At 36.8% G+C, this 27948-nt stretch overlaps 1 protein-coding gene across 1 annotated transcript in view; it reads right to left on the bottom strand.

Annotated features, from left to right (window-relative positions):
• Window positions 1–21948, bottom strand: part of LOC117421409 (adhesion G protein-coupled receptor A3-like) — a 43931-nt gene extending 21983 nt beyond the window's left edge. Inside the window, exons 1-3 of the mRNA XM_034035813.3 lie at window positions 20971–21948; window positions 7756–7827; window positions 4495–4566 (exon numbers count right to left, since the gene is read on the bottom strand). Of these exons, the coding sequence (XP_033891704.3) occupies window positions 4495–4566; window positions 7756–7827; window positions 20971–21191 (365 nt within the window). The 5' untranslated portion in view covers window positions 21192–21948. The remainder of the gene's footprint in view (window positions 1–4494; window positions 4567–7755; window positions 7828–20970) is intronic.
• Window positions 21949–27948: the final 6000 nt, after the last annotated feature.

The raw sequence follows: 27948 nt of genomic DNA, 5'->3' as shown, positions 1-27948 counted from the left end.
AACAAGGAAACAAAAATAAATAAAAATAAATAATAAAATAATTTTGGTTTACTTTATTATTATTATTATTTATTTCTTAGCAGACGCCCTTATTCAGGGTGACTTACAATTGTTATAAAGATATCACATATGGTCCAATGGTTAAAGAAAATGGCTTGTAACCAGGAGGTCCGTGGTTCAAATCCCACCTCAGCCACTGACTCATTGTGTGACCCTGAGCAAGTCACTTAACCTCCTTGTCTTTCGGGCGAGACGTAGTTGTAAGTGACTCTGCAGCTGATGCATGGTTCACACACCCTAGTCTCTGTAAGTTGCCTTGGATAAAGGCGTCTGCTAAATAAACAAATCAAATAACATTATTTTTAAATACAATTACCCATTTATACAGTTGGGTTTTTACTGGAGCAATCTAGATAAAGTACCTTGTTCAAGGGTACAGCAGCAGTGTCCCCCCCACCTGGGATTGAACCCACGACCCTCCGGCCAAGAGTCCAGAGCCCTAACCACTACGCCACACTGCTGCCCCACTATGCCACACTTTAGTGTCTCCTCTTCATCCATATTAGCTTGTTTGAACAATTAATCTGAAAACGAAGGACTGCAATGCCTCATTTGCTCATAAAACCTCAGTCTTTCATTGGATGAATTGAACTTATGACTGTCACCTTAGTCAGGTGATAAGAGATATGACCCCAATAATAACATGGAGATATGACCCCGAGAATGGTCATTTTTGACGTGGCATATCTCCAGTTAGAAACTTGAGGGGTTAGGAACTTGATTTTTTGCGGCAGGGCACCATTGGGGCCCAGCACATGGGGTGACCATTCTAGGTGCCAGGATGGCTTGGCAAAGAGTATTAGTTTCCTTACAGCTTGAATTTTTGGGATACCACTACACTGTAGGAGGTAGTTTATGGTGTCCCCTCAAGTCTAAAACACTTTGAATGGTGGTTCTAGGAGCTCGGGTTCAAAAGTTACACCCCAAAAACCATGGCCGATTGTTGGTTACGTCTCTCTCCTGTAACTCAGCGACCCCTGGGAGTTTCACAGTGTATGGATCATTACAAAAACAGTGGAAAACACTTACACACTGGTATTCTGATACCAGAACACTCTGAATTATTTGCTTTGCTTTCCTGGAGGAGTCTAATCAGTGATGGCCAATCATCGAGGCAGTGTAAACTCATCTTTTACTACATTAAATTTATATTGTCAACCACCAGTGCCGCACCGAGGGTGGGGGTGTTGGGGGCTGAGCAGGCTATTTAAACAATGTCATTTTTTCTCTCTTTACCTTGGGCAATTCAGTAAATCAGAAATATTGCCCCCCCCCCCCAGGACTTTCAAGTTTGGGAAAAATAAATAAATAAAATAAAAATCCTCCCTCAGGAACAGAAATTCAATAAATGAAAACATCATATGAACAACTGACATATGACCCTTGCTACAACCATAATTAATGTATTATTAACAATTTATTATAGCTCCTTTCACACCAATCAACATTACAAAACACAGTAAATAACAGTTAATTATATAAATACTTAAAGTAAAATACAATAAAAGGTAAATAGGGAATTGATCATAGAAGTACAGTATATTGTAAAAATCAATCATAAAAGTACAGCATGTTGTAAAAAAAAAAACAGTGCTGACTGCAGTAGAGTCAAAGAGTTAAAATACAGCAGATGAGTGCGTCTTAAGGGTATTTTAAAATTTGGCTACTATTGTGAATTCTCTAATGAAAGTTGGGAATGAGTTCCAAAGAAAAGGAGCAATAGCGTTTTAATTAATTTATACTAAATTACATTTTTATTTACAATGAAGGTGATGTAACTTAAAAAAAGGATGGTGAGTAAGTAGATTCAAGAAAATGCACAGAGTCCTTTTCTTCACTCAGTTGTTAGGTTTATTGAAATATGCAGGGAGTCTGGTCCCAGGTACAGGACAAACAGAATACTCGTTCTTACAATCTTTTGCATGACATTAAATACCCTTCTGCATAGGTGTCTCTCTCCTCCTCTTTCTCTGACACTTAACCAATAGAAAAGGTACAACTCATTATCCTGTTACCATATATTTCATTTAGTGTGATTGTGTGTGTGTGTGTGTGTGTGTGTGTGTAATCTAGTGTGACGACCTCTGAACTCAGTGCATTCTTCAGACCCCTGGTGCCCCAAAAAGGTCCATACATCTGGTTTTTGTCATCTTCCTTGTTCCCATCTCTCCGTTTTGCCTGAGACCCTTTGAGTCCAGTGGCATTATCTCTTATTCTCCCTGTGAACCTTTGGGTCCAACGGCAGTCCCTGGGAGCCTTTTAGCTCCTTTATGCTTTGTATTCCCAAAAGTCTTAGAGCCTGGCCCCTTCTGGTCCACAGCATTGTTATCTTGTTAGCCTGCAGTCAATGTTGGACAAGAAGCTTGTAGACGCAAGGTCTCTTATCAATTGTTAGCAGTACATGCAATTTGAACCAAACAGTCTGCTATCTGCAATATTAGTCTCTTCAGAAAAGAACACCAGTATAGCTCTGCCAGTCCACATGCGTAGCAAACTGCTAATCAATTCTCGATCCATGTTTTCCAACAGAAGGGAACATAGTGTCGCCCAAATGCTTATAATAAAAACATTTATTATGTTTTCACTTCATTGTAAATAAAAACGTGATTTGGTAGAAGTTAATTAAAACTCTTAATAAATGAATCATGGTTATAGCAGCAGTAAAGTATTCTGTAAATATTTAGTCTAAATTAAAAAATACAATGTTATGGGCAAGGCTTGTTGTCAACCAGCCATATAACAGGTGTTGAGCACCAGCAGCAGTGAACACTCTACGCTTTTCACCATAACTGACAGGTGTGTCACTGACGCTGGCATGCTTATCGGGCGAGAAGTTTGGGTATGCCCGCTTCTTGATTTTTTTTATTCTTGCATTTTATGATGGGGATGGACGAAAAACTATAAAGTTGTGAATGGTTTGTGAAGTTATATTCTTTCTAATGCAGGTTGTTGTACAACCTGCATTCATAAAACCTCTGTTGTGCTAATGGGGATAGGTGCTGTTCTTTGGGAACTGGTCCTGTTGGAAAAATAATCTCAGTATACAGACTTTACATGTGGAATATGATTTCTGATTAATCATAATGTCTGTGACATGTATGATGACGCACAATCTGTGCAAGTTGAGGCCACATTTTCCCAAGTTAGCTGGTATTTTGCAAACGTTTGGGCAATCACTATGCTGATGGAAATAGTATCGGCAGAAGGTATGAACATGACATTAGCATAAAACAAGCCAGGTTTATCACCTTGAAATCATAAAAAGAAAAAAATTGACAGAACTTGATGGTCCAAGCCATTGGGAGACACGTCAAAAGCCACACTGGACATGTCCATCCATATCTTCCATAAGTAAAGCATCATCATTTTCTGTCAAATATTTACGATTAAGATTATAGGCGTTAGGCAGTGTTTTAGCTGACGGACAGTACTGTCACACAAAGTCACCAATACATACCCTCCTGCAACAAACAGTGGCTGTCCAGCAAAGCACAGCGCTGTGACAAACTCGTTGCATTCATTCTGCGGGCTCTCTTATTAAAGTGTGTGTAAGCCATTTCTGCGGCTTCTTCTTGTCTCTCAGTTCACTTTCTTGTTTTAGTTTAATGTGTCGCTTACTTTCAGTTTTATTCTGTCAGCGCAAACATGTACCTCAATGCAGCAGTATTTGCAACACTATGCATCCTCTGCCTCATCTGACCCACTTCTGCTATTTGGTTTTTTATATACTTACAGAATAAAACTGGCAATGCAGAACACTATAGATACTATAAATAATTTCACTATAGTCAATCAGAGGCAAAAACACTCAAGATCAGTTGTCAAGTTTGTTCTGAAAAACAGTATTTTGTCTTTGAAAATAACCTAATTTCCCCAAACCTTTGCATTTATTTACTAGTTCAATGCAAGAACCTTCCACTCTTACATTAATGAAAGAGCTGCATGTGTTTCACAGCCTTAATCAAAAGACACCATGCAACTTCAAGCAACATTTTTTGGAAACTTTAAAAAGCAACTAGTTGTGGGTCACAGAATTTTTCACCAAAAAAATCTCCAAATCAAGGTTGTTCAGATCCTGCTGCTTAAACTAAATTGTTAAGTCATTTACAAGTTTCTTCATAAGACACTAAAAGTTGCATGGTGTTAAATAGCTTTGGATGGAGGTCCTACAGTTAGTTAGGGACCATTGCTCAGTAGCAAATTTAAAGCACTGTCAGAAACCTTAGCCAAACTAATATCTGCATCATGAAAAAGGCAGGATCACCAAGACTTACATATGCATTTTAAAACATTTCATACGGGTATGCATTCCCAAGCAGGAAAAAAAATAATAAATAAATGTAACAGCAATCCACAGGATTGATTTGCTTTCACAGCACTGACATTAAGTAAGGTGCAAACTAGAAAAAATAAGGAAAAACATTCGATACTTACAGTCTCTTTAGTGCAGACATCCCCAGAAAAGCCCCAGGCTCAATGTTGCTTATAAGGTTGTTTTTGAGGTCTCTGTCAAAAAGAAGACACATAAATATGTAAAACGCTGTAAAAGACTCATCTCCTTGGCATCCAACAAACATTTCTATAAGAAACGTGTGTGTGTGGTCTGCAACACTGACATGGCCAGAGGTTAAGACTATTGGCTAGAGTTGGTAATGCAGCTTGACAAAGAATCATAGAAAACAGTTGTGTACCAAAGTGGTCTAGAGCATAGATATTGCCAGAGGTTAAATTGTGCCAGAGAAACACTTTAGCATACAGATGTGAACCAAATATTAAAACTATAAAAATCAACCTTAATACACCGGAAACCTGGAGTCACATGATATTAATAAGGCAACTTTGTTCGGTCAGAAGTCATTATCATGGCCACCAACACGTCATACATAACCATGCAAATGTGTAGTCACTACCTCAGATGGTCTGCCGTGGTGGCTGCTTTGTAAAAGTTACTATAAAATAGAACATGACCTTCAGAATCCTGTGGTGTCTATCATCCACAAACCAAAAATTCACATGACTACAATGCTAACAAACTTAGGTCTGTCAAAATGAAAGTTGCAGTTATATTTTCCAAATTAGTTTCCATAACCCTGAAAATCTGAATAAGGCATCTATAATGATTTATGACCATAGAAAATAAGCTATATAAATATCATTTGCATGGATAAAATACAACCATAACAGATTTGTAAAAGTCATTATGCACTATTACTACATAACCCAGCATTTATGATGACCTATGGCAACTCAAAGCAGCCCATGGAGGCTTCTTACCAGTATACTTAATGCAACAATGGGCTCCTCCAACAAGCATTAACAGGGCTTAGACAGAGACTTAATTGGCCCTCACCTTTCCCTTAGGCCCATTACCAATCTGGTCAAAAATAAGTGCCGATACCCTCTGTGTTACGAGTCCTGGCTTAAAAACTGCTGTCACTTTGTACATAAATGTTATGGTTATTTTGAACCACGTCACACAAAAATAAATAAATAAATAAATAAATAAATAAATAAATAAATCAATCACAACAGGAAATACAGTAGTTCTCAGACATCGAAAACATTTTAAAAACTGAAAACCTAAAAAAGGTTTTACTTCGTGGTGGGAGGGACATCTGACATTCTGAAAACAAGTATGCTATACTTGTTTAGTAGATCAAAACAGTGCATTCATATTCCCCCCCTCAAGACAGAGTCCTTAAAAAGGGTACATAAGAACCTTTTTATTTTATTGAGTTTCTTGTTCCCATATGTTGCTACAACTGTTTACGTAAGGTGTGTGTATTGTTTTAATTTTATTTTTTTTTACATTGAGACAGGGAATGCAATTTAAAAGTTTAAAAACATGGTCAATGTGAAGAAAAAAAAATTAAAGAAACACACACCTTATGTAAAACAGTTGTAGCAACATGTAACACAATACAATAAAAAGGTCCTTATGTACCCTTTAAGTACTTGGCAGGGTGTGTCACTTGTCATTAACTAGTTTTGAAAAGGTAAGGGAAATAAAACCAAAGTAACTTACTGAAACCAACCCGTACTTTACGTACTTAATATTACTATGACATTGTTGTTTCAAGGATCTGGCAAACACACAACAAACCTGCCTTAAAATACCCAAAGTATAGAGCAGTGCTTCGCAAACTCTTTGGGCCGCGCCCCCCTTCATCTGGTCTGTGGTACTTGATACCCTCAACAACCCCCCTCCCCCCGTACATATATTGTTTAAATAAAAATTTAAAAAAAAAAAAACACCACAACGTGCCTGCGGCTTCTCTGTCACTTTTTTTTGGCACGAAGCAGCCACCAATCCATCGTAATAGGTCTACTTTTAATGGTTTTCAAGCAAATATGCTTCAACACTGCCAGTCTCATATCCACTTTGATATCTGACACATTATTTCTCTCGTCCAGCGTATCTTTAACCTGTTCTGTATACTAGTCTGCAATAGGGAGGGAACGCTACGAGTACTGTATGTAACCCTCTGACTGGTGGAAGTATTATTGTTGATCCAATCAAAATAACCAATAAAGCCCAAATAAAGCACCCGCCCGTTATACGGTATCGCCTAGGTTTAAAAAATAAATAAATAAATAAAAACACTACACCTGAACCTTCTAATGCCCCTCATGACACAGTCCGTGCCCCGTAGTTTGAGAATCACTGGTATAGAGAAGAAATGCTGCTATTAAATACTCATTTGATCTTTAGTTTGACTATCTTTGTGTTTACACTTAAGATAAGAGTTGTGACTTCTAGAAATCTGCCACTGGAGATATTATGGCACACTTTACAGCTTGGGAATTCTGTACAACACACTGTACAAGTGTGTATCTGTTAAAAGGTAAAAACCTTAATACAAATCTCAGATAAAATCAGTAGTTTGAACCTTTTCAAAAATAGTTTCACATTCTGTCCCTTATATAAAAAAAAAAGATAAAAGGAGAGAAGGGCCTTGGATTTCAACCCGATAAGTAGCATCCATCTCTGGATACAGTAATTGCCAAAATGCCAGCTTATCAGAATACGTAATTGAAGGCAATTATTCTTTGTCTGACAGACTAACATTTTCTAACCTATACAAGCTGAAAGAAACTAAATCTCCAACAGCCTGCAGGCTGTTTTGTAAAGTGCTTGTCATAGCGTATTGCACTTCTGATAAACCAGCACTAAGGGACAGGTTGTTGGATTGAGTGCATGTCATAGAAACACTGACCAATGTAGGTATGTTAACTGGAAACAAAATCAAACTTTGATCAAGGCACAATTTCACTCAAAGTCAGTTGTGTCTCATGAAACAGCAAGTTAAATCAGCAAATACCAATCAATGACAGAAGAGTTCCATGGAGATTCATAAATTGCTAAAATATATATATATTGCAGCAACTATGATTTATTAATAGTATTACAAACAGGAGTAAAATTGGGTAAATAAAACTAAAGAAAAGGAAAATACAAAGCTAAATAAAATGTGCTTATTTTCTAGTGTAAAGCGGATATGTTTAACATACAGTACTGTATTCACAATCCTGATAACATTCACATAGCTGAATAAAGGAGTCCAAAAACCCTTGACCATCTCTCTTGCAATGCAATTAAAACAATGGCACTATAAAGCAATCAAGTGTTTCCACATGACAGTACAGCTCTTCTGGATTGTATAACTATAAAAAAAGACATTCAAAAGTACTTACAATCTTTCAAGGACAGAGAGGCCAATAAAGGAGCCCTTCTTCAGTTCTTGTATTTTATTGTTGCTCAGAATCCTGTAAAACAAAAAGACATCTGTAAAACAGAATTTTTAACTTGGTGTCAGAATTGCTTAAGCACAGTACATAATTTAATTAAAAGGGAGCTGAACTGTAACCCACTTTTTCCCCTCCAGTTCCCCCATATGTTAATTAGGATGGGTGTTTCGTCTTGTGGTATATTGCATAATATAATATGAAGCAGTTGCTGTAGTCCTGTTTTCAGGTGTAACCAAGTCCTTTGAATCTCAACAGTTTTCAGATTTGTACAGCTCATCACTAGAAGCGTTTCAAATCTGCAGGAAAATATGCAAAAAAATTGGGGACATTAAGTAGCAACCTGCAGAGTGTTCTGTGGATCCCAAACCAGTATAAAGAGGGTTACCATAGAGTAGTAAGGTGCCTGGAGGGGGACGTTCCTTTAAGTGGGACTAGCGCTCGTCATTGTGTGGCAAACTTTTGTTTTTAGCTTTTGTGTTTGTTTTTTTTCTTTATTAAATGTGAAACTAGGTCTACCATTGCTGGTACCCTAATGTCAGCTCTGTGTTGAAATTAAATCTGCGTGCCTGAGCAGCGTATCAACACCAATGCTGTGTCTGTCAGTATTTTCCAGTGACTACCTTCAATTAACTTCTACTTTTTGAAAGGAGACAATACATCTGTTAAATTTAACAAAACTAGAAACGAAAACAGCCAAGTTATATATTTCAGGTCACTTGCAAACTGTCATGTTTTAAAATGCGACAGGGACGATACCAATCCAATCGAACACAAATGCCTGGAAGTCCAAAGGTGCTGTGGTGACTCCAGTTCCATGCAGCAGTTGTACTGTGTAGCTTAAAATAAAATGTTGCATTCAAGAAATTTAGAACAAGAACAACGAAAAACTAAAACAAAAATACACTTAAGGTTTGTGAGTCGGACATGTGCCATTAACAAAAAACCCTGAAAACTTAATTATAAATTATAGTATTTTAAATAATGTTTTTAATGTCTCAGACAGCTCTGTAACGGCATTTTTGTGTTAAACGGGCACTAAAATGACATGACCAGCGGATAATATCGCTTGACTTCAGCCAAAGAAGCAGGCACGGCATTTTAAAACGTTACCATAAAAGAACAGTAAATGTAGTGTGGGTTTTGTACTAAAGCAGGGTCAGCTGCTGCAGGGAAAACAAAGTTGAGAGCAGAACGCATAGAAATACTTGGGACTGTAATTAGGAATTAAATTAAATGCACTGCAGCTTCCTTGATTGCAGCAGAAAACTGCCATTAATTAAACCTTAATGAAAAATAATGGTTTGGAAATATCTAAAATATATGATCCGGGGTTTACTGTGGTGTATTTAATATCTAAATAACAGAACAAACTCACTGAAACTTAAACTTGTTTTTACTGAAACAATAAATGGTTACATGTACAGTAAAAAAACATAAACGCAGGCTGTTACATGATCTCCGATCAGGACTTCGCTAACTAACACTCAGCTTGCGAGATGCAGCATGCCATTTCCCATATTACCTGGACACAATTAAAAAGGTGCAGTCACCAATTCCGTACACAAAATGTGGAGTTCATTGCAGCTGCGTAGATTGCCTGTCCAACAAAATGAGGCAACAAACAAGTGAGAACTAATAGAAGTTACTGTTTTAGTATCACTTTAGTGTCTTAACAAGTTGTTATATTCTTAGCAGTTGAATATGGTAGCAACCAACTTGCTCTTAAGTGGCAACCAACAATTGGATTTGATAACCAATGTTTTTGGCCTAAGAGCTATTGGATCCTAAGGCAAAAAGGTTAGTCCAGAGCCCTGTTTAGGCTGCAGGTTGACGGAAAAAAAAAAAAAAAGAATTCTGAATAAATAAACAGTTATTTATTAAGTTAAACTGTGTTGTTTCTTTCTGTAGCCAATAATTAGCTTTATATACGAATCCTAAGTTAAATTACACAACATACTACAATGTGGCCTTGACTTTAATCGTGTGGCCTTGGTGCCCTCTACAAATGTATTGAAATGAAGGCCACTTTGGCCTTGTCCTTCTTGTTGCCAATTTAGAGCCCAAGTACAGTAATAAATTCAATGTTCTTTGCAGAATACCAAAAAGTTTTTTACCCCCTCTGGAGGTCTTTTTCACCTTCATGGTTTAAGATAACATTTCTGAAAGTTATTCAATATTTTGACACTTTGAAACTGCAAATGGAGATTGCTTCTGGTCTGTAACATCATCTGCTTTTTAAAACATACAATACTGAATAGTTGCATATATTCAAAACACATGATAAACACTGCTGCTAATGTATCTATCTATCTATGCCAAGATTCAACATATTTTGCAACCAAGGCTATAGTAGTTAAATACTTTATTGTTCGATAAAGAAATGCAGTACACACACATTTCGGAATTAGAATCTCCGTTTTGGGTGACTTCCATAAGGAGATTTATACAAATTTCTAATGTTGACATATTAATAGTTGTCAAATATCCAACACACAAGTTGGCAACAGGGTTGAAGATGAAGTACAGTACATACTTATCAAAAGAACAAAATTCCAGTGTCACCCCTTATGAAGCCACACTACCACCATTGACTGAGGTACATGTATGATGGCCTAGCCTTTTTTCCCCCACATTGCAGAGACAGTGTGACTTCAGAGTGAAAATAAAATGTAATGAGTCATCTCAGATTGTAAACACCTAACTTGTTTCAATAGAAACCAGATACTGTACTTAACTTTTCTTTGAACATCTGCCAACTGTAATACATTTTCAACTCTTCGGTTACTGTTACTGTACCACCTGAATTCAGTTTTTTCACTAACCAGGTCATATATTTGTAGTGCTGTAGTCTGCTGATATTGCACACACAAGTAGTGATTTCAGACTATTATGTCAATGTTTGCTTGAGAGCGGTCAATTTGTATCCACAACACCAAAAGTTTACTGAATGGCAACAGACTTCAAAATAATTTAAACATATGATTTTGCTTTCCTTCTAATGCAACAAAAGTATTATTTTTCATTACTTTTGAAGTTATTTTTACAACGTGTGCTGGAAATTGTGCAAAGATTATTGCAAAACCATATGCAACAGGAGGACGTACAGTACATCATTAAATCAGTTTAACAGGTATGTCACTGGTTGGCATTTCCCCCACAAAAACTGAGCCAACAAACCAGTATGGTCCCTGCAACACTGTACTATACTAGTTTCTCTGTCATGTAAATTATTTTACCTTATGTCTGCTACTGTACTATTCTGCAGGCAAAACGAACACTTAGATAATGAGGGAACACGATCCTCTGACACCTTTATGGCTGAACCATTTGTCTTCCTAACTTTAGCACTTGGATAAAAAAATAAAAAAGTGTATGTAGAATATTCATCAATCATTGCCCTTACCAAAACCAAACAAACATTCCCACTCAATTTATGGAACTAAAAAAAAAAAATTAAAAAGTTACAATGTGGATGTGCAAGAAGCATATTCTTTATGAAAGCGTCATTCCGTGACAGAATCACTCAACAGGTAACACCCGACCCCCTCTGATTTACACCAAACTCTGTGCTTAGGGTTGTTCATGGTAAAAAAAACTCAATTTATGTTTCCAGCCTCATTGAGTCAATGGGGTAAAAAGTTATATCAATCTTCAACTCAAAACTGAGCTAAATATTTGTTAGGTGTCTTTTATTGGAAATTGCATGAAGAATCCAACAATTACATTAAGAACACATTTCAAAAAGTTATCCCTCAAAAGTTAAGATGTTTGTTACCCCACCCTCAAGAAAATTCTGAATAAATGCAACAATAAAGTTAAAAAGGTTTTAAATAATTGGTCTTCATCCATCTGTTTTATTAAGGTTTTTTTTGATACCTTAAAAATGTCTCCACATGATGTGCACAGACAGTTTTTACCACAAAATCGCTTGATTGCAAAGTGTACAGTATTTGTTAATGTTAGACGGCGCAAAATCATTTAAACTCAAGCCAAGCAATAAATAAATAAATAAATAAATAAATAAATGGATCCGCCACTGTGGCGTGTTAGTATGTGAAATTTACCCGCCACAGACCAAATTAACCTGCATTTGGCAGGAGGGCAGGTGCTAATTTTGAACCCTGCTTAGGGCTACTGATTTTCAGAGATCACGGAATCATGAAAATCGCAAAATTAGGTATTGGGAGCAGAATTGGGCATTTTGGGAATTACATTTTGCAGTGTTGTGTTTCTCCTCGCAACTCCAGTTTCCTGCATTTCTTTTTTTGCACTACACCCAGCCAGATTGAGTTAATTCATCACGTGACTTCTTACATGTCTCTGTTGAAACTCAACATGTTGACTGCACCAACAAAGAAAAAAATGCAATGTTTCATCAAAAGACAGAGCCAAAACATTATGATTATCTACGTGAGGATGGTGGGATACTACTCTGCTGTCATTCGATTCATCATGCATGAGTCAATACCATTAAAAAGATCATATTGCCAGTCGTAAACACGCAGAAAACAAGCAAAAAGACAGCAACAAAAAGACAAAGTACTGCATTCTTCTATGCTGAAGAACTTAGACCTAAGGTACTGAGCTCAAGGTGGGGCTTTCCTGAAATAAGTAAGCTAAATTAATTGTGTTCTTCATTTTTGCTTAGTTTATTCATTTCCACTCTACCTGCATTTAAATCTTTTTCTAGCTATACATTCCTTAAAGGAAATGGATCGCTTGAATTACTGTGTAACGAATGTAGACACTACACTGCACACCGTTTGTTTCATAAAGACATTCTGTCTGAAGACATATCTCTTGTTAAATTTTGCAAATAACAAGGCAGAATTACCAAAGAAACAATTGGGAGGATTAATTTACATTAACAGGGGCGAACCTGTGTTGCAACGAGTCAGGCGACACACTTTCAGTGTTTCATATTTGATCCTTGTTATTGTAATGCCAGTAAAACACTAAATTTAATCTGTGAAGTACTGTACATAGGATTACTCTCACATGACATTGCTGGACTGTTACTAAACTGTTTAATATTTGTTATTGTAATGCCAGCAACAAGCTAAAACAGGTCTTTTCAAAACACACTTAATTAGTTGACTGAACTACAGTGTTACTGGAACTGTAAATATGATTCACAACAGGGCTGGACATTTGTTTTCTTAACTGTTGTAATATAATTAAGTTTTCCTGCTCATTTTAATGCCAGCAAGAGAGCCAAATTATGTTTATAAAACAGGATGACATGCAAGTGCCTTCAGGTGCTATACTTACTACTACAGCAACAAAGAGTCTGATTGTAAATCTTGGCTTTAATAAAAAAAAAAAAAAAGAAAAAAAAATCACAATTGTATTTATTAATTTACTTATTTTAACCATCAACATTATATTGATCATATTGAGTGGAAAATCAGTAGCCCTAGACTTGACACAGCAGCTTAAGGGTATAGTTCACAAAACACTCTGGTTCCAGCTAGTGGGACTGTATGACTCTGAATACCGTAACTGAAGGCCTTTATCCAATCTGCCATCAATGCAGCTTTTTAGGCAAAGCCTTCCACTATAGATCAAAACAAAAATCTTTCCAAAGTCAACTGCGGGAGGAAGCAATGCCATGCTCCCATTTTAGTCACATGACTTAAACAATACCCACTGTGACTAGAACAATGAATTCTGAAATTAAATGTTTAATCTTTTAAAACAACTTGAGAATACAGAGCGTCAAAACTTAGCTGGTATTCAAAGACACCATATTGTGGCTTTGCTCCCATAATTAGACCAAACTGCCTCCTCAAGCGTAAACTTCAGAACCCAAAACCAAGGTTGAGTTTATCAAAACTTGTCCATCACCATCTACTAAATACCCTACATGCTTTAATGGTTCACCTCAACTAAATTCCATTATGTCACCCTATTTACCAGATCTAAAATACAGAACAATGAAAAGATATGTACATACATGTACATAAAAATATACAAATAGTCAATTAAACCAAAAAAGGGGTTTGCTCTACTGCAGATTATGGATTTCTCTTCAAAACTTCTAAACGTTTGTTTGTACATTTTTATCAGGGGAGACAAAGGACTCCTATAAATTACATTTCATACCAATACGTGAAATTGGTATCTTAGAGTTTATTTGCTTTTGCACAAAAGCAACAGGAGGCTAACATAATGCACTGTGTTAGTGAATCATCTGCCTGGCCATTTTAATTCCCCCATGCACTTCATGTTTTAGAAGATACTGTTGTATGGCTCGTTGAGGTTCTGCACTTCTTTACTTGTTATAGAATTTTAAAAGTGAAGTAGGAAGCCTTAAAACTAAAATGGACTACCTAACTAATATATAATCTTTAGGTCTATACGCACCTGTATAGAAATCCAGGCAAAGAAATAGCTTTGTTCTGCTCTACCATTAAAATTCCAACATTTAGGCCCTATGTGCCACTATCAAAAGTATATCACAGTAAGTAGAATAATATTGACCATAACAAATGACCATGCAAAATCGCAAACGTGGTTCCCCAAATATAGCCAAACAGCTCAGGTAAAGATCTACAACAAGGAATGTCCTTCAACATTTGCATGTGCTAAACCAATAAGGGTCTACAGATATGTCTGGAAACAAGTATTTCAACAGCTCGGGTGCCTTGTTAAAACTACTCACTCTTTTACCCTGGAAATGTATCAATATGATGTATGCGAACCTTCAGAGTGAGAAGGGTCACGGACAACATGTCCCACATGTCGACCTGTTCCTATCCAATTTTAAATAACTTTAGCATAACAGAGGCAGAAGTGTTAAAGGGACTAGGAGCTCTTAAAATAAACAAAGCCCCTGGGTCGGATGAGATCCTCCCAATAGTACTCAAAGAAATGAAAGAAGTTATTTACAAGCCGCTAACCAAGATCATGCAACAGTCTCTTGACACAGGGGTTGTACCGACAGACTGGAAAATAGCAAACGTAATACCGATCCACAAAAAGGGAGACAAAACCGAACCAGGTAACTACAGACCAATAAGCTTCTATTATATGTAAACTTATGGAAACTATAATAAGATCCAAAATGGAAAATTACTGATATGGAACAGTATCCTGGGAGGCAGTCAGCGTGGTTTTAGGAAAGGGAGATCGTGTCTAACTGTGTCTAACTAACCTGCTTGATTTTTTTGAGGATGCAACATCGACAATGGATAATTGCAAAGCATACGACATGTTTTTTTTAGATTTCCAGAAAGCTTTTGACAAAGTCCCGCATAAAAGATTAATTCTCAAACTGAACGCAATAGGGATTCAAGGAAATGCATGCACATGGATTAGGGAGTGGTTAACAGGTAGAAAACAGAAAGTACTGAATAGAGGAGAAACCTAAAAATGGAGCGAGGTAACCAGTGGTGTACCACAGGGATCAGTATTAGGTCCTCTGCTATTCCTAATCTACATTAATGATTTAGATTCTGGTATAGTAAGCAAACTCGTTAAATTTGCAGACGACACAAAAATAGGAGGAGTGGCAAACACTGTTGAAGCAGCAAAGGTCATTCAAAATGATCTAGACACCATTCAAAACTGGGCAGATACATGGCAAATGACATTTAATAGAGAAAGGTGTAAAGTATTGCATGCAGGCAAAAAAATGTGCATTATAAATATCATATGGGAGATACTGAAATTGATGAACGGAACTGTGAAAAAGACCTAGGAGTTTATGTTGACTCTGAAATGTCTTCATCTAGACAAATGTGGGGAAGCTATAAAAAAGGCCAACAAGATGCTCGGATATATTGTGAGAAGTGTTGGGGGAAGTCAAGGGAAGGGAAGTAATGTTAAAACTTTACAATGCATTAGTAAGACCACACCTAGAGTTCAGTTCTGGTCACCTCATTACAAAAAGGATATTGCTGCTCTAGAAAGTGCAAAGAAGAGCAACCAGAATTATCCCAGGTTTAAAAGGCATGTCATATGCAGACAGGCTAAAAGAATTGAACCTATTCAGTCTTGAACAAAGAAGACTACGCGGCGATCTGATTCAAACATTCAAAATCCTAAAAGGTATAGACAATGTCGACCCAGGGGACTTTTTAGACCTGAAAAAAGAAACAAGGACCAGGGGTCACAAATGGAGATTAGTAAAGGGGCATTCAGAACAGAAAATAGGAGGCACTTTTTTTACACAGAGAATTGTGAGGGTCTGGAACCAACTCCCCAGTAATGTTGTTGAAGCTGACACCCTGGGATCCTTCAAGAAGCTGCTTGATGAGATTCTGAGATCAATAAACTACTATTATTATTTATTTCTTAGCAGACGCCCTTATCCAGGGCGACTTACAATTGTTACAAGATATCACATTATGCATTAGTTCACATTATACAGATATCACATTATTTTTACATACAATTACCCATTTATACAGTTGGGTTTTTACTGGAGCAATCTAGGTAAAGTACCTTGCTCAAGGGTACAACAGCAGTGTCCCCCACTGGGGATTGAACCCACAACCCTCCGGTCAAGAGTCCAGAGCCCTAACCACTACTCCACACTGCTGGAAAACCAAACGAGCAAGATGGGCTGAATGGCCTCCTCTCGTTTGTAAACTTTCTTATGTTCTTATGTACTCTGGTTCCTTAAAGCAAAACAGTACTGCAAAGAACTCTATTCTGTTATCAGGCTTAAAAGGACAATTAAATATTCACTCTACAGATGAGCTACATGTGCTGTACCTGTCTGCAGCATTATAAAAAGGTCACTCTCCCCTCTTTATAAAAACCTAAAATTCACATGCAGAGCTATTTAATTTAATACGCAAGGGTACAGGAGACAACTGCCAAACATTCACCCTTTAGGTTGATTTCCTTGAATTTGAACTTCTACAAACCAAATAAATCAGACAAAAGGCAAACTACTGCAGTTGTATCAGGACACCTACTTTATGCACTCCAGTGAAGCCAAAAAAAGGCTAAAAAGTTGTTAACACTTCATAAATAGCAATGCGGCAGGATGCTGGTGGTGTTAATTGCCAAAACTGGTCTCAAGTAAGATGAATATTTTATAAATCTCATTTACCTTAAAACAAACAATACAACATGATTATAAACTTCTTTACTTTAAATTACTTTAAAATGATGGCTTTTAAATCATTTTCACCATCAGAAACCAGCAGTGTTGGAGAACGCAGGAATCACATGCAAGTGAAGCCTCAAAGACTGTAAACAGGAATAAAAACAAACATGCCAAAGTTGGAACAAGGTACAGTAGGACTGCAAACAAAGATTAAAAAATAGTATTTGTGCATGTAAGAAATTCCAAGATATTAACTTTAAATGTAGTTCCCTATAAATCTCCTGAAGGTCAATCAGAATAGTGAATAGTTCAAACATCTAAGCATTACAAAATAACTTAAAAGATTGTGTCTGTTTGCAATCAGACCTTTACTGCACGCAACTACAAAAAATTCAAGAAACACCATCTTTGAGGTTAAATGACATAAATCAATTCAGTACAAATCGGCTTCCAGCTCTAGTGGGCTTCTATTAGATTGTAAATGACCCCTGAAACATCACTGTATCAACTGTGAATCAAACTTCAAATCAATCTGCACAAGTGCTGGCTTTTTCATTTTGACCTGCCGTAATGAAAGCTCAGTTCAGATTGGACAGCAAATAAGACAAATTGGTCCAAATGTATTTTTTCCTGTATCAAAATCAGCCAATCAATACGCTGCACCGACAAAAGCCACCAGTTCTATACCTATAACTGCCAAATCAGCCAGCCAGTCAGTCGGTCAGCTCGACTGGAGCGCAGTATCTTTCAACAACAAACCGAGACAGAGACAATTCAGTAATATTGCTCCATTCAGATATCTGGCACTGTCTAGATAAACTATAAGAAACTCTGACAAGTAAAATGTGTTTAATAAAGTTTTTTCAGGACTGTTTTCTTAACACTTCAGTGTAAGGTTCCTATATGCTCTCTCAAATGCTCTACCATGTAGTTGACCGTGACTAGAGTTCTGTGGTCCGAGTCGAAGGCAGAGCCTTCAAAGCACTTACGTTCCGCAAAACTTTTCTTAGAGCAGTTTAGACATCATCTCTGTATGTGTTTTCATGTACAAACAAATATAGCATGACTTTACATTTTTGCTTTGATTACCTGTGCTACAGCCCATATGCAGAAGACAAGTCATAGCAGGAGCAAGCCTGTTCAGGCACTTCCAGCAAGACCAATGCTTGTGTGCCTGCACATGAAACTACAATTAGGAAATGTAAACAAACTAGAAAATCAACAATGCCTACCGATGAAGTAGAGTGACCACAGAAGATGTCAAGTCGCAGATGAATAATCTGAATTTTATTACATTTTGATAGGATTGCAGGGCCCTGCAGCTGCAAGTAACATGTACCTCTTAAGGTTTTCTGGTTAGCCCAGTTCCATTTATAGATATTGTAAATCACACCATTATACAATGGGTAGAAGTTAGCTTAAACATACTACAATTCACACACGGGCAGAACTGCTGAACCAGCAAGGGGGGGGGGATGATGAAACTTCTTTATTGTGTACGATTGCCATGATGAATCATTCACTGATAAGAGGGTCGTTACAGCAACATTTATCATAATCGCGTGTACCTCAAATTGGACTCCAATAACCTGATATTCCAGTGAAGCAGCTCTACCATGACAAAAGTTCAGTATTACCGCTCAGTCAAATTCAGTCACCTACTACCCGAAGTATTGCAGTGTAAATTCACTGTCAAACACAGCACTTTGGTTTATTTGGAAGCTGCAGTCTACCACAAACATGTTCTCAGTTACATAATAAAATACTGTTCATAAAGCAAGAGTATGTGAAACATCACCCAAAATAAGATCAAGCTTTGTCAAAAGACGCCGGGTTTCCACAGACTTGACAGGAGTTAGGAGTCGTCTCCATAAACCCTTGTTTCTGGCTCCCCACGTACCGGGTCCCAGCTCTAGTGATACATTTGTGCAAGATATATTACAGCCTTGAACTCTGTAACAATGAAAAAAATGGTTTTGAATGCTTGCAATAGTAAAACTCAATTACAGTAAATGAATCACTGTGCATACAAAAACCCTTAACCCACATACTAGTTCCAATTTTGTGGCTCCCAGGGATTTTCTTCAATATAACTCAAAACGTGCTTTGCATGACTGGATAGTGTGTGTGCACGTGCACCTAAAGTTACACAAAAACAACCATACAAACTTTGTGCCAAGCAAGTACTAGTAAAACTATTATGCAGCAAGCTTCACTTTGCAACCCAATTTAACCCAACGTTCTGTAACTGTGGGGCTACAAATTGCAACTGTAAGTTGTCCTGGGTAAGGGCGTCTGCTAAGTAGTAAATAATTATAATAATAATAATAATAAATAATAATAATAATAATAATAATAATAATAATAATAATAATAATAATAATAATAATAATAATAATTACAAATTGCAACACATGGCACAAGGAAGTTATTTTTTTAAACCAATAAAATTGCTGTGACTGTTTAGAACAAACTGAAGCATACAAGGATAACCTGCACAAAGCTGATAACAGATAACCAATAGAGTTAAAAATACTCCAACAGGATGTCTGAAAAGGGAATTGAAAATCTATCCTATTGTAAATAGTTTAGCAGACTGAATGCGTTCTTATTTGTTACATACATCCTTACACGGGATGCTAACATGTGGTCTCAAATGAGTTATAACAGATCCTGCAGTGGTGACTAGTATATAAAATGATGGTGGTTGTAATTTAGTAAACAAAGAAAATACTGTATTCCTTTCAATTTAAAAACAAAACACTTTTTAAACCAATTTGTTCTTTTCAAAAATGGCCTGCATCTTAAATTGGAGTATAGTAATGCATGAATTAAACAAAATGAGAGTATCATATAATATTACTGCATAATTTAAAAGACAATTCCTGAAAAAAACTAACTGAAAAAGTGTCTAATTTTACTGGATTGTACCAAAAATGGCAATTAGAAGAATCACAGAATAGAGGTCAGGTGTAAACAATTTCATGCTCAGCATTTTGGCCCAAATTTATTTTTCTATCAAAATAATATTTGAAAAAGAAAACAAGTTTAATAAAAAAAGAAATTTAAAAAATGGTACACACAGGACTATTCTGAGTCAGTAGCATATTCCAAGAAGTCAAAACTGCCACATGTTGCCTGGTGAGTTTATTTAACCCCATAGATATAAAGGGATTTGAAAAGTACAGTCAGATAACCAACTCAACTCTAAAGTTAAAAAATGTCTGTCAAAATGTATGTAAGGCTACTGTACTGTGGCTTCGGTAGATACATACAGTAAGGCATATAAACACTTATCCAAACTAAAAGGCATTTCCATCCTTGCTTTTTTTCATTAGTCAATGAAAGATTTGGTGCTATTTGCTGTCTAATAACTATTTCAGTTATAAAAACAAATCAACTGGCCAAAACTATTTGTATTGCCATTACTGTAGAGAACAGGAATATAACACCTTTAGCAAACCCATTAAGCAGAGGCGCTGGAACAGTTTTTATAATTATAGCGGGGGAACAAAACTGTAACCCCTGTATATGATGGACGCCATGCAAAGCCAGGGGTGCTGTTGCACCCCCACCACCTCTAGTTCCAGCGGCCCAGCCTTTATGGCATAACTTTTTAACACGTTTGAACAGACTACCTAGTTTCTATCCATCATAACTGTAGTACCATCTTTGCGTCCAATAGCACGCCTGGTCTATTACAAATACCGGATTTGTGTCGAACCAATAATACTGTATGGATAAACACAATGGAATTGTACAGTTCGACAACCAACCACTATCACGCTCATACACCATTTGACTTATTAAATTTACCATTCGCCCTATTACACTGTGTGTATGTTTATCACTGCTGACAAAACGCTACATAAGGAGCAGCGACTTGGGTATTTGGGGAAGGCCTTATAAAACTTCGTATTTGAAGAAAAAAAAACTAAAGGTTTAAGTTTTCGGTCACACACAGGCAAGCAGCACAAACTTTCTTAAGTTGTCGCATCTGGGTACGGAGCACGGCACTTTGGTCTAGTTAAACTGGATTGTATAAGCAAAGACACTGCATCTTGCCAATCTATGAACAATGGAGTTAAAAGTATACTTACAGAGTCACAATCCAATTCGGCAATGTACCTGGAGGTACGACCTGGTCAAGTTCCATATTACTGCAGACCACCTTTCTATCCAGTGCTTCTGGGGAGGAGGGTAGTTTTCCATTATATTTTCGTTCATTATTGGGTTTACAAACAGATGGTAATCCCAGACAACCACTTCCAATCAGCAAAAATACAAGAAACTGCAATAAATCCACCCCTGTCCTCTTCATTTTTTCTGGCAAACAAATATTTTAAAAAAGGCCAAATTGCAGACAAGCTGCAAGAATAAAAATGCACCGACAATTCCAATGCGATGGTTAATCGCTGTCGACCTGCTGCTACGTGTATGTTCAATTATAAATCAGTGTCTTTTGCAATAATAAAAGCTTATGTTTCGTTCATTCTGCTAAATTTGTGTCCTACAAACAGTAGGCTTTTCTTGCATTGTGTGCATGGATGTTGATTTCTCGGTGCGGAAGATTAGGCAGGCAGGGCGTCTCGACATCCTTCTTTGTTTTCCAAGAGAGGGACTCATCTATTCTATCCCAATCTCTTATTCCACAAGGAGACAGCTGCAGACATCCCAAACCAGTCAACCTGATCACGATTTAAACTGATGCAAACTTTCTTAACACCGAGTTTCTTCTTTATATTTGTATTGATCATTAACTAAACATAGGGTTTCAGTTATATTATATTCTTTGTGTTTGATTTAACGTTTGAAAAACGCATTAAAACAAATACCAAACATTTGACAAATAGCACGCATTGAACAAGAAAAGTTATTTCACACTTTCTGATTTCCCTTTGCAACAAAAATAATTATCCTACTATTACTGAACTGTTACGCAAATATAACGCTGTACTCTAAACTATACCGTAAAACTGAAACCAGAAAAATGTGTTTGGTATTCCTGCTTGCCCATTGCCCCGGATCCCTACAATTCGCAAGCTTTCCCTGACATGCCCCAGGCTCCATATTGAAATTTCACCCCTGACGTCACCTCACCGCTCAGATCTGTCCTTTTAAAGGAGAATAATGCGTTGCGTATAATGAAAAACTTCTGAAATGAACTATTTCTTGTATTTTCAATGTTTTGCTAACTGTACATACCTATCCCTTCAAGTTTAAATATAACATTGTTGTTGTTTCAGGAAATAAAAAAAGCGATTTAGCTAAACCTGGTTTTATATCAGTATTTATTTTAGCCAAGTTGTTGCTTCTTAATCACTCTGCATTTCTCAGCTATGATGGCTCACTTAGCACTTCATAATGAACTAAAGCAGACGTGAGAGGATACCAAACTAAATCCAATCAAACGTACAGTTGAAGATAAATTAATTCAGAAACTCATTGGGTCAGATTTATCAACGACTTTTCTCCAAAATTCCATTTGCAAGATTAACTAGAAAATAAAATTGAAAATTGAAAATGCTACAAACCTAGTTTAAAAAGAAACCTATGATTCCAGTACAGACAACGAAAAATGTGCCTACCTTGTTTGTTACTAGTTTTGAAGACGTTCATAGTATTCATAGAACATTAGCACACTAGTAAGTTCATATGGTCCGAATTCACCTGTAGCCCAGTGTCTCCCCTTAATCTAAATCAGTGCCAGACATATTGTTCATTTGACCAACTGCCCTGGCCTGCAGTCTAATGTCATAATTCCAAGTGCTTGTGTCAAAATAGAAGGCCCTCTGCTGCTTTCAGTGACCCAGTCCTTGTGGTGCTGATGATTGTAGATTTTTTTTTATTTTATGTAATACTTATTTAACCAACGTGTCCCATTAAGATTTAGCAGGCAGGGAAGAAGGGAGACAACAAGCTGAAATCAGATCCAAATCTTTTATTTTGGGATGCTAATCTCTAGCATCCACTCAGGGACCACTGCTATAACTGCTTTCTGAAACACAACCAAATCAGGACAGCAACAACAACAAATAATTGGCAGTGCAGTGCCCTTTTATAAAATAGCTCTGCCCCAGCCGCACACCAGGACCAATGGGCACAGACAAACAACAGCCAATTACAGGCTAGACACAGACAGCACCACACACGCAGGTTACATTAAAGAGAGAGTTGAAAGGAATAATGTTTGTTCTTACTTTGTAAAAAAAAAAAGTCCTGTTCCATAGCAAAATCGGTTTTAATTGGGAACCAGCTGGTGGTTGGACTTTCTTTTAGTTATAGTTTATTATTTATTTGTAAATGGTGTAAGATCACTCTCTGGAGGTTTCACCTTTACAAAAAGGTAGATTACTTAACAGACATGAAGCCGGGTGGATTAAATAAACTAAAGCGATAAGAGTATTGGAGCAGCTTGCTTTCTAAGTAAATAAGATATCTGTGGCTTGTATGGGGATCAAACATTTTTAGTCAATAGTCTGCTATGAAGGGCAGTCACAGGCACTGTGTGGATGCACTATTAAATTAGATTTGTTCTTAAATGGATCCCAATGCAATAGGCTTAAAAGGTCTATCACTTAAAAATGTACTTTTAGTAACAATGCAGTACATAAAAAAGTAAATCTTTAAAGAGTAAGTAGCGGGGTTCCAAAAAATAAAGCCTTACACGTCCCCACGTGCTGCTACAACTGTTAACGTACCTGTCATTTTTCTTTTCATTGTTAACATCCTGACAACTTTGTACACGTACAACTTTAAAGTCTGTTTCGAAGATCTTTTCAAAATGGCCACTCTAGTGCACTGATCGTGTAAGGATTATTGCGCACATGGTAACACAGCAGTAACGATCCATGGTACGGAATAGAAAAGTCAGAGCATGTTATGTTTTTTTTTCCGTTTTTTGTTATAAATCCTGCAGTGATTTATAGGACAGATCTCAAACCCCAGTGCACTAAAGCGGCCATTTTAAAAAGAGCTTTGAAACAGACTTTGAAGTTATAAGTGTACAAAGTTGTCAGGATGTTAACAATGAAAAGCAAAAAATGACAAGTACTTTATTTAAGCAGTTGTAGCAACACGTGGAGACGTATAACGCTATATTTTTCGGAACCCTGCTACTAACTCTTTAAGATGTACTAAATGAAATCAAAGTGACAGTGTAGCTGGAACAAATTTTCAATATATAGTTACTTAAATCTTATACCTAAAAAATATAAAATAAGATACATTTTGAAGCAATATATAATACTTCTCCTTTTTGTGCTACCTAATAAAGTATACAAAGGAAATAGACAGTGTGTCTATTGCAGGTTATATGCTGGTGAGGATTTTTGTTCCATACAAAGTCAGTCATTACCCTCATTTATTTAAGATAATTGAGGTGCTACTGTGAACCAAACCAACAACATTAAACATGAATATAATACTCAAATAAGAAACATTTTTAAAAGTAGCTTGCCATCTGTTGGATATTCATCATTTTATTCTGGCACCATTTCAATGTCTCCAGCAGCTGATTGACAGTTCAATGTACAAGTTCAAAGTATATGTTAAAAGATTAAATGAATGTGTGACCATGGAAACAGCTACATAAATACATATGTGTGCAAACTTGTTCATTTAGTCCATTTAAAAAGTGATACGTTCAATACTTTTTTTTTCATCTCCTTGATGGAACTTGGAAATCTGTCATCAAAGACAGTGCTACCCATAAAAACAGCACAGGCCAGATACCTGATGAATACTAGTAGGGTTCTGTTACTGATAGTAAAAAATGACTGCATTTAAATGTATCAATAAAAAAGAGAATGGAGAATGTGTTGAATGTGCATGACCAAACTACATTAAAAATAGCTTGTTTATAATTACACATTGTAATCCTTGAACAACCAATAGTAACGCTAAAGGGGTTGTTAGGATAAGGTTCTAGTCAAGGTAATGGTTAATGTTAGTGTTAGTTATACTGTATTTATAGAGATTTTAGCAGTGTTGATGCATTTATTATACTGTATACAGGACTGCATTTTTACAGGTCAGAACAATATGAATTAATTTATTTCAGAACACAAATGATTGTAGCTGCCATCTTTGCTTCTGTTTGCACTTGAACCCACATCCCTCACAAAGCCTCCTAAGTGGTAGTCCTGTATCAAACATACCTACCACAGGCATAACCATGACAACCTATTACTCTTGAACACCCAGTGGGATCATATCTTTTTCATGTAACGTGCCCTTCATAACAATTCTCCCTGCTTGAGCTTCAAAAAGCAACACCAATCTTGGCATTGCTGCCTAACTATACCAGGTTGGGAGATATCTTACTACTGGCCCACCAGGAGAGTCAAACTTAATTAAAGTCAACAAATATTTCCGTCAAAGTCTCTTTATCAATGTCTTGGGGTGCCTCTACGGTTGCACAGTATAAAACTGAAAAAAGGTCATTTTGCCTTTTTATAAATTACCCATCACTCACTTCGTCATAAGTCTTTTGGATAGGTGTTCAGGAAGAAATGTGAGTTCAGTGGAGTGATGAGAAATAGGCCATATCTTTCTTTCTTTCTTTTAACAGGTGATATCTCCACTTAAATCTCAACCATTTTAAATATTGTTTTGCGTGGATGGGATCATTTGGGGGTTTGGGCAGTGTTTAAAGAACATGCTTTTTTCAGTTTTCAAATGCAAATGTTTCTTTAAAACCTAAATGGATACCTTGGGACCTGTGGTACCTCATGGACAGTAATCAGTTCTACAGGCACAACTGTGGAAAGTCCAGCCCCTGGAGGCTGTGGAAGTGATATATCTTCTATTGTGCATTTTTTTCTCTTCTACGGATGAAATCTTCTTCAAGGTTTAAGTTGCTTTACCTTAAGAATAACTGACTGTAAACAGACAGAGAGGGTGATCATTTGGAGTAGACAAAGATAAGGGCTGGTGTTTGGTATAACCTGCCAGAAAGGGAAGCAAAAACACATAGTGGTATTTCCTATGTGATGACTGAATGGAGAGAAGCACCGGACATGTGTGAACCAGTGGCAGCTCAGAGCAGGAGGCAGAGGAGGAACTGCATAGTTAGTCATTTTTAAATAAATAAGTTCTTATTTATGTATTTATTTATATGTAATATGCAACATATTTATTTTGCGATGAGGCAGTCACCTGATCCAAATTTTCCACTCAGTCACTGCTGTACATTCGGAGGAGGCAGACACGCTCTTGCCTCCTCTATAGTTAAGGTGACCATATGGCTCTGTGTTCAGCAGGACAGTTTGGGACAGTTCAGGCTTTTCAACTCACAACCCAATTCATTCTGGTATGTTTTACCTGTCTCAGGCATCATTCTTTCCTTTAAAAGAAAGAGGACTACGCTTACTAGAATGCATTGGGTTGTGAGTTGAAAAGCCTGAACTGTCCCAATCTGTCCTGCTGAACACAGAGCCATATGGCCACCTTATCTATAGTTATGATTAGCATGCCTATTAGACAATCATGTTCTTCCATTTCTTCAGATGGCTAGCATGGAACACGTGAGAGCCATCTAAAATACTAGCCAAAGACGGCATGCTTCCCATCCCCTTTTGCCTGTTTTAGCCAATTGACGGATGTGTCCCATCTCACATTGATGACCTCAGATGCTAACACTGACGAGAGTGAAAGGAAAGAGGTGCGGGTTATCACAAATTTCGTAGTACTAGCAAATACAAATGCAGTAGTTTGATTTATTTAATTTTCAATCACAATTTCTGTTTCTTTTTCTTTGTTTTTTAATTACTTTTGGGAGAAGGTTTTCCCATCAGCCACCTTTGCTTCAAGAGATACAGCTGAGTAATATACCTTGCTATAGAACTAAAATTTGTCTGAATTGCTTCTTTTATATTAAATAGATCTGTTTATTTTGTTGATCGGGTGTACTTGATTTTTGTCTGCCTTTCTCCTGCTGTAACAACTTTGTTTAGAAAATATTTTATGCAATGTATGTTAAAGTGACGTGGTCTTGAAATCTAAATGCTATATTAATATTGTATTTTAAACATACGCTGGCAGTGTGTAACAGTTAAGTGTATTAGAATAAACTACAGTGGGCTACTGTTTTTTTTTTCTGCTGGCTGGTGGACAAAATGTGTTTAACAGCTTTGAATTGGGGTAAAACGGTAAGATATGAAAAGTGTTGTCAGTCTGAATAGAATAATAAGATTATTCTACTCCTGGTGGCTTAAGGGGATCCCAGGACCTCTGCTTTTTCCTGCCTCCCCATGACTACCAGCTGCCACTGGTGTGAATGACATGGACTCAAATAGCAATACATAAGATGGATTGTGTTAATGCTTGTGGATGACCAATTATGCCTTCAGATTAAAGATAAAAGTACATTTATCCTTGTGACTTTTTAAAACTCTCCTTTTGTTTAAAGCACTCCTCTTGCCTCAAATTGGCCCTTTAACATGTCCTCTCTATAAGTGAATTAACATTCTGGTGTACCAGCTGTAATTAGAAACAGTACAAAGCCATAGACAACAAGATAACTGTGAGTAAGATGTCATATAGTGAAAGCTTCAGATTTCTAAACATAGCAGGCCTTTACCAGTGGCATATAATCTATCTTTGGGAGTCTCATGCCTGTTTACACTGTACACCTTCACACTGATTCATTGGAACCCATACCTCTGCTTACAAGGTGTTAAAAAACATGACGCCTTTCAGATTTGAACAAGCCATCATATCTTTGATGTGCCATTTGAAAATCAATAAACACTAGACATTAGTGCTGCTCTATGCATTGGTTGATACTTTATATGATTTTTTTATTATGTTACATCCATAACTAAAATTGCAGGGCTCAACTAAAAAAAGTAAAGTAAACAAAAAAGTGTAAAACATGTATTTCTCTAGGTAATTTGTCTAGATTGCAGATATTGCCAGAATTACTTTTCTGTGAGCAATAAAGCACACAGATCTTCAAAGCCACCTTCGAAATGTAATAAAAATCACTGATTTTAAAAATATAAATTCTCTTGCTTGGTTTATCAGATCTTTAACAATCTTTTTCATGATTCTGAAAGAACCTTCACCACAACCAC

The sequence above is a fragment of the Acipenser ruthenus genome, chromosome 1 (assembly GCF_902713425.1).
Source record: "Acipenser ruthenus chromosome 1, fAciRut3.2 maternal haplotype, whole genome shotgun sequence".
Taxonomy (NCBI): domain Eukaryota; kingdom Metazoa; phylum Chordata; class Actinopteri; order Acipenseriformes; family Acipenseridae; genus Acipenser; species Acipenser ruthenus.
The sequence above is the reverse complement of the archived record's forward strand: the minus strand, read 5'-3'. Positions and strand labels throughout refer to the sequence as shown.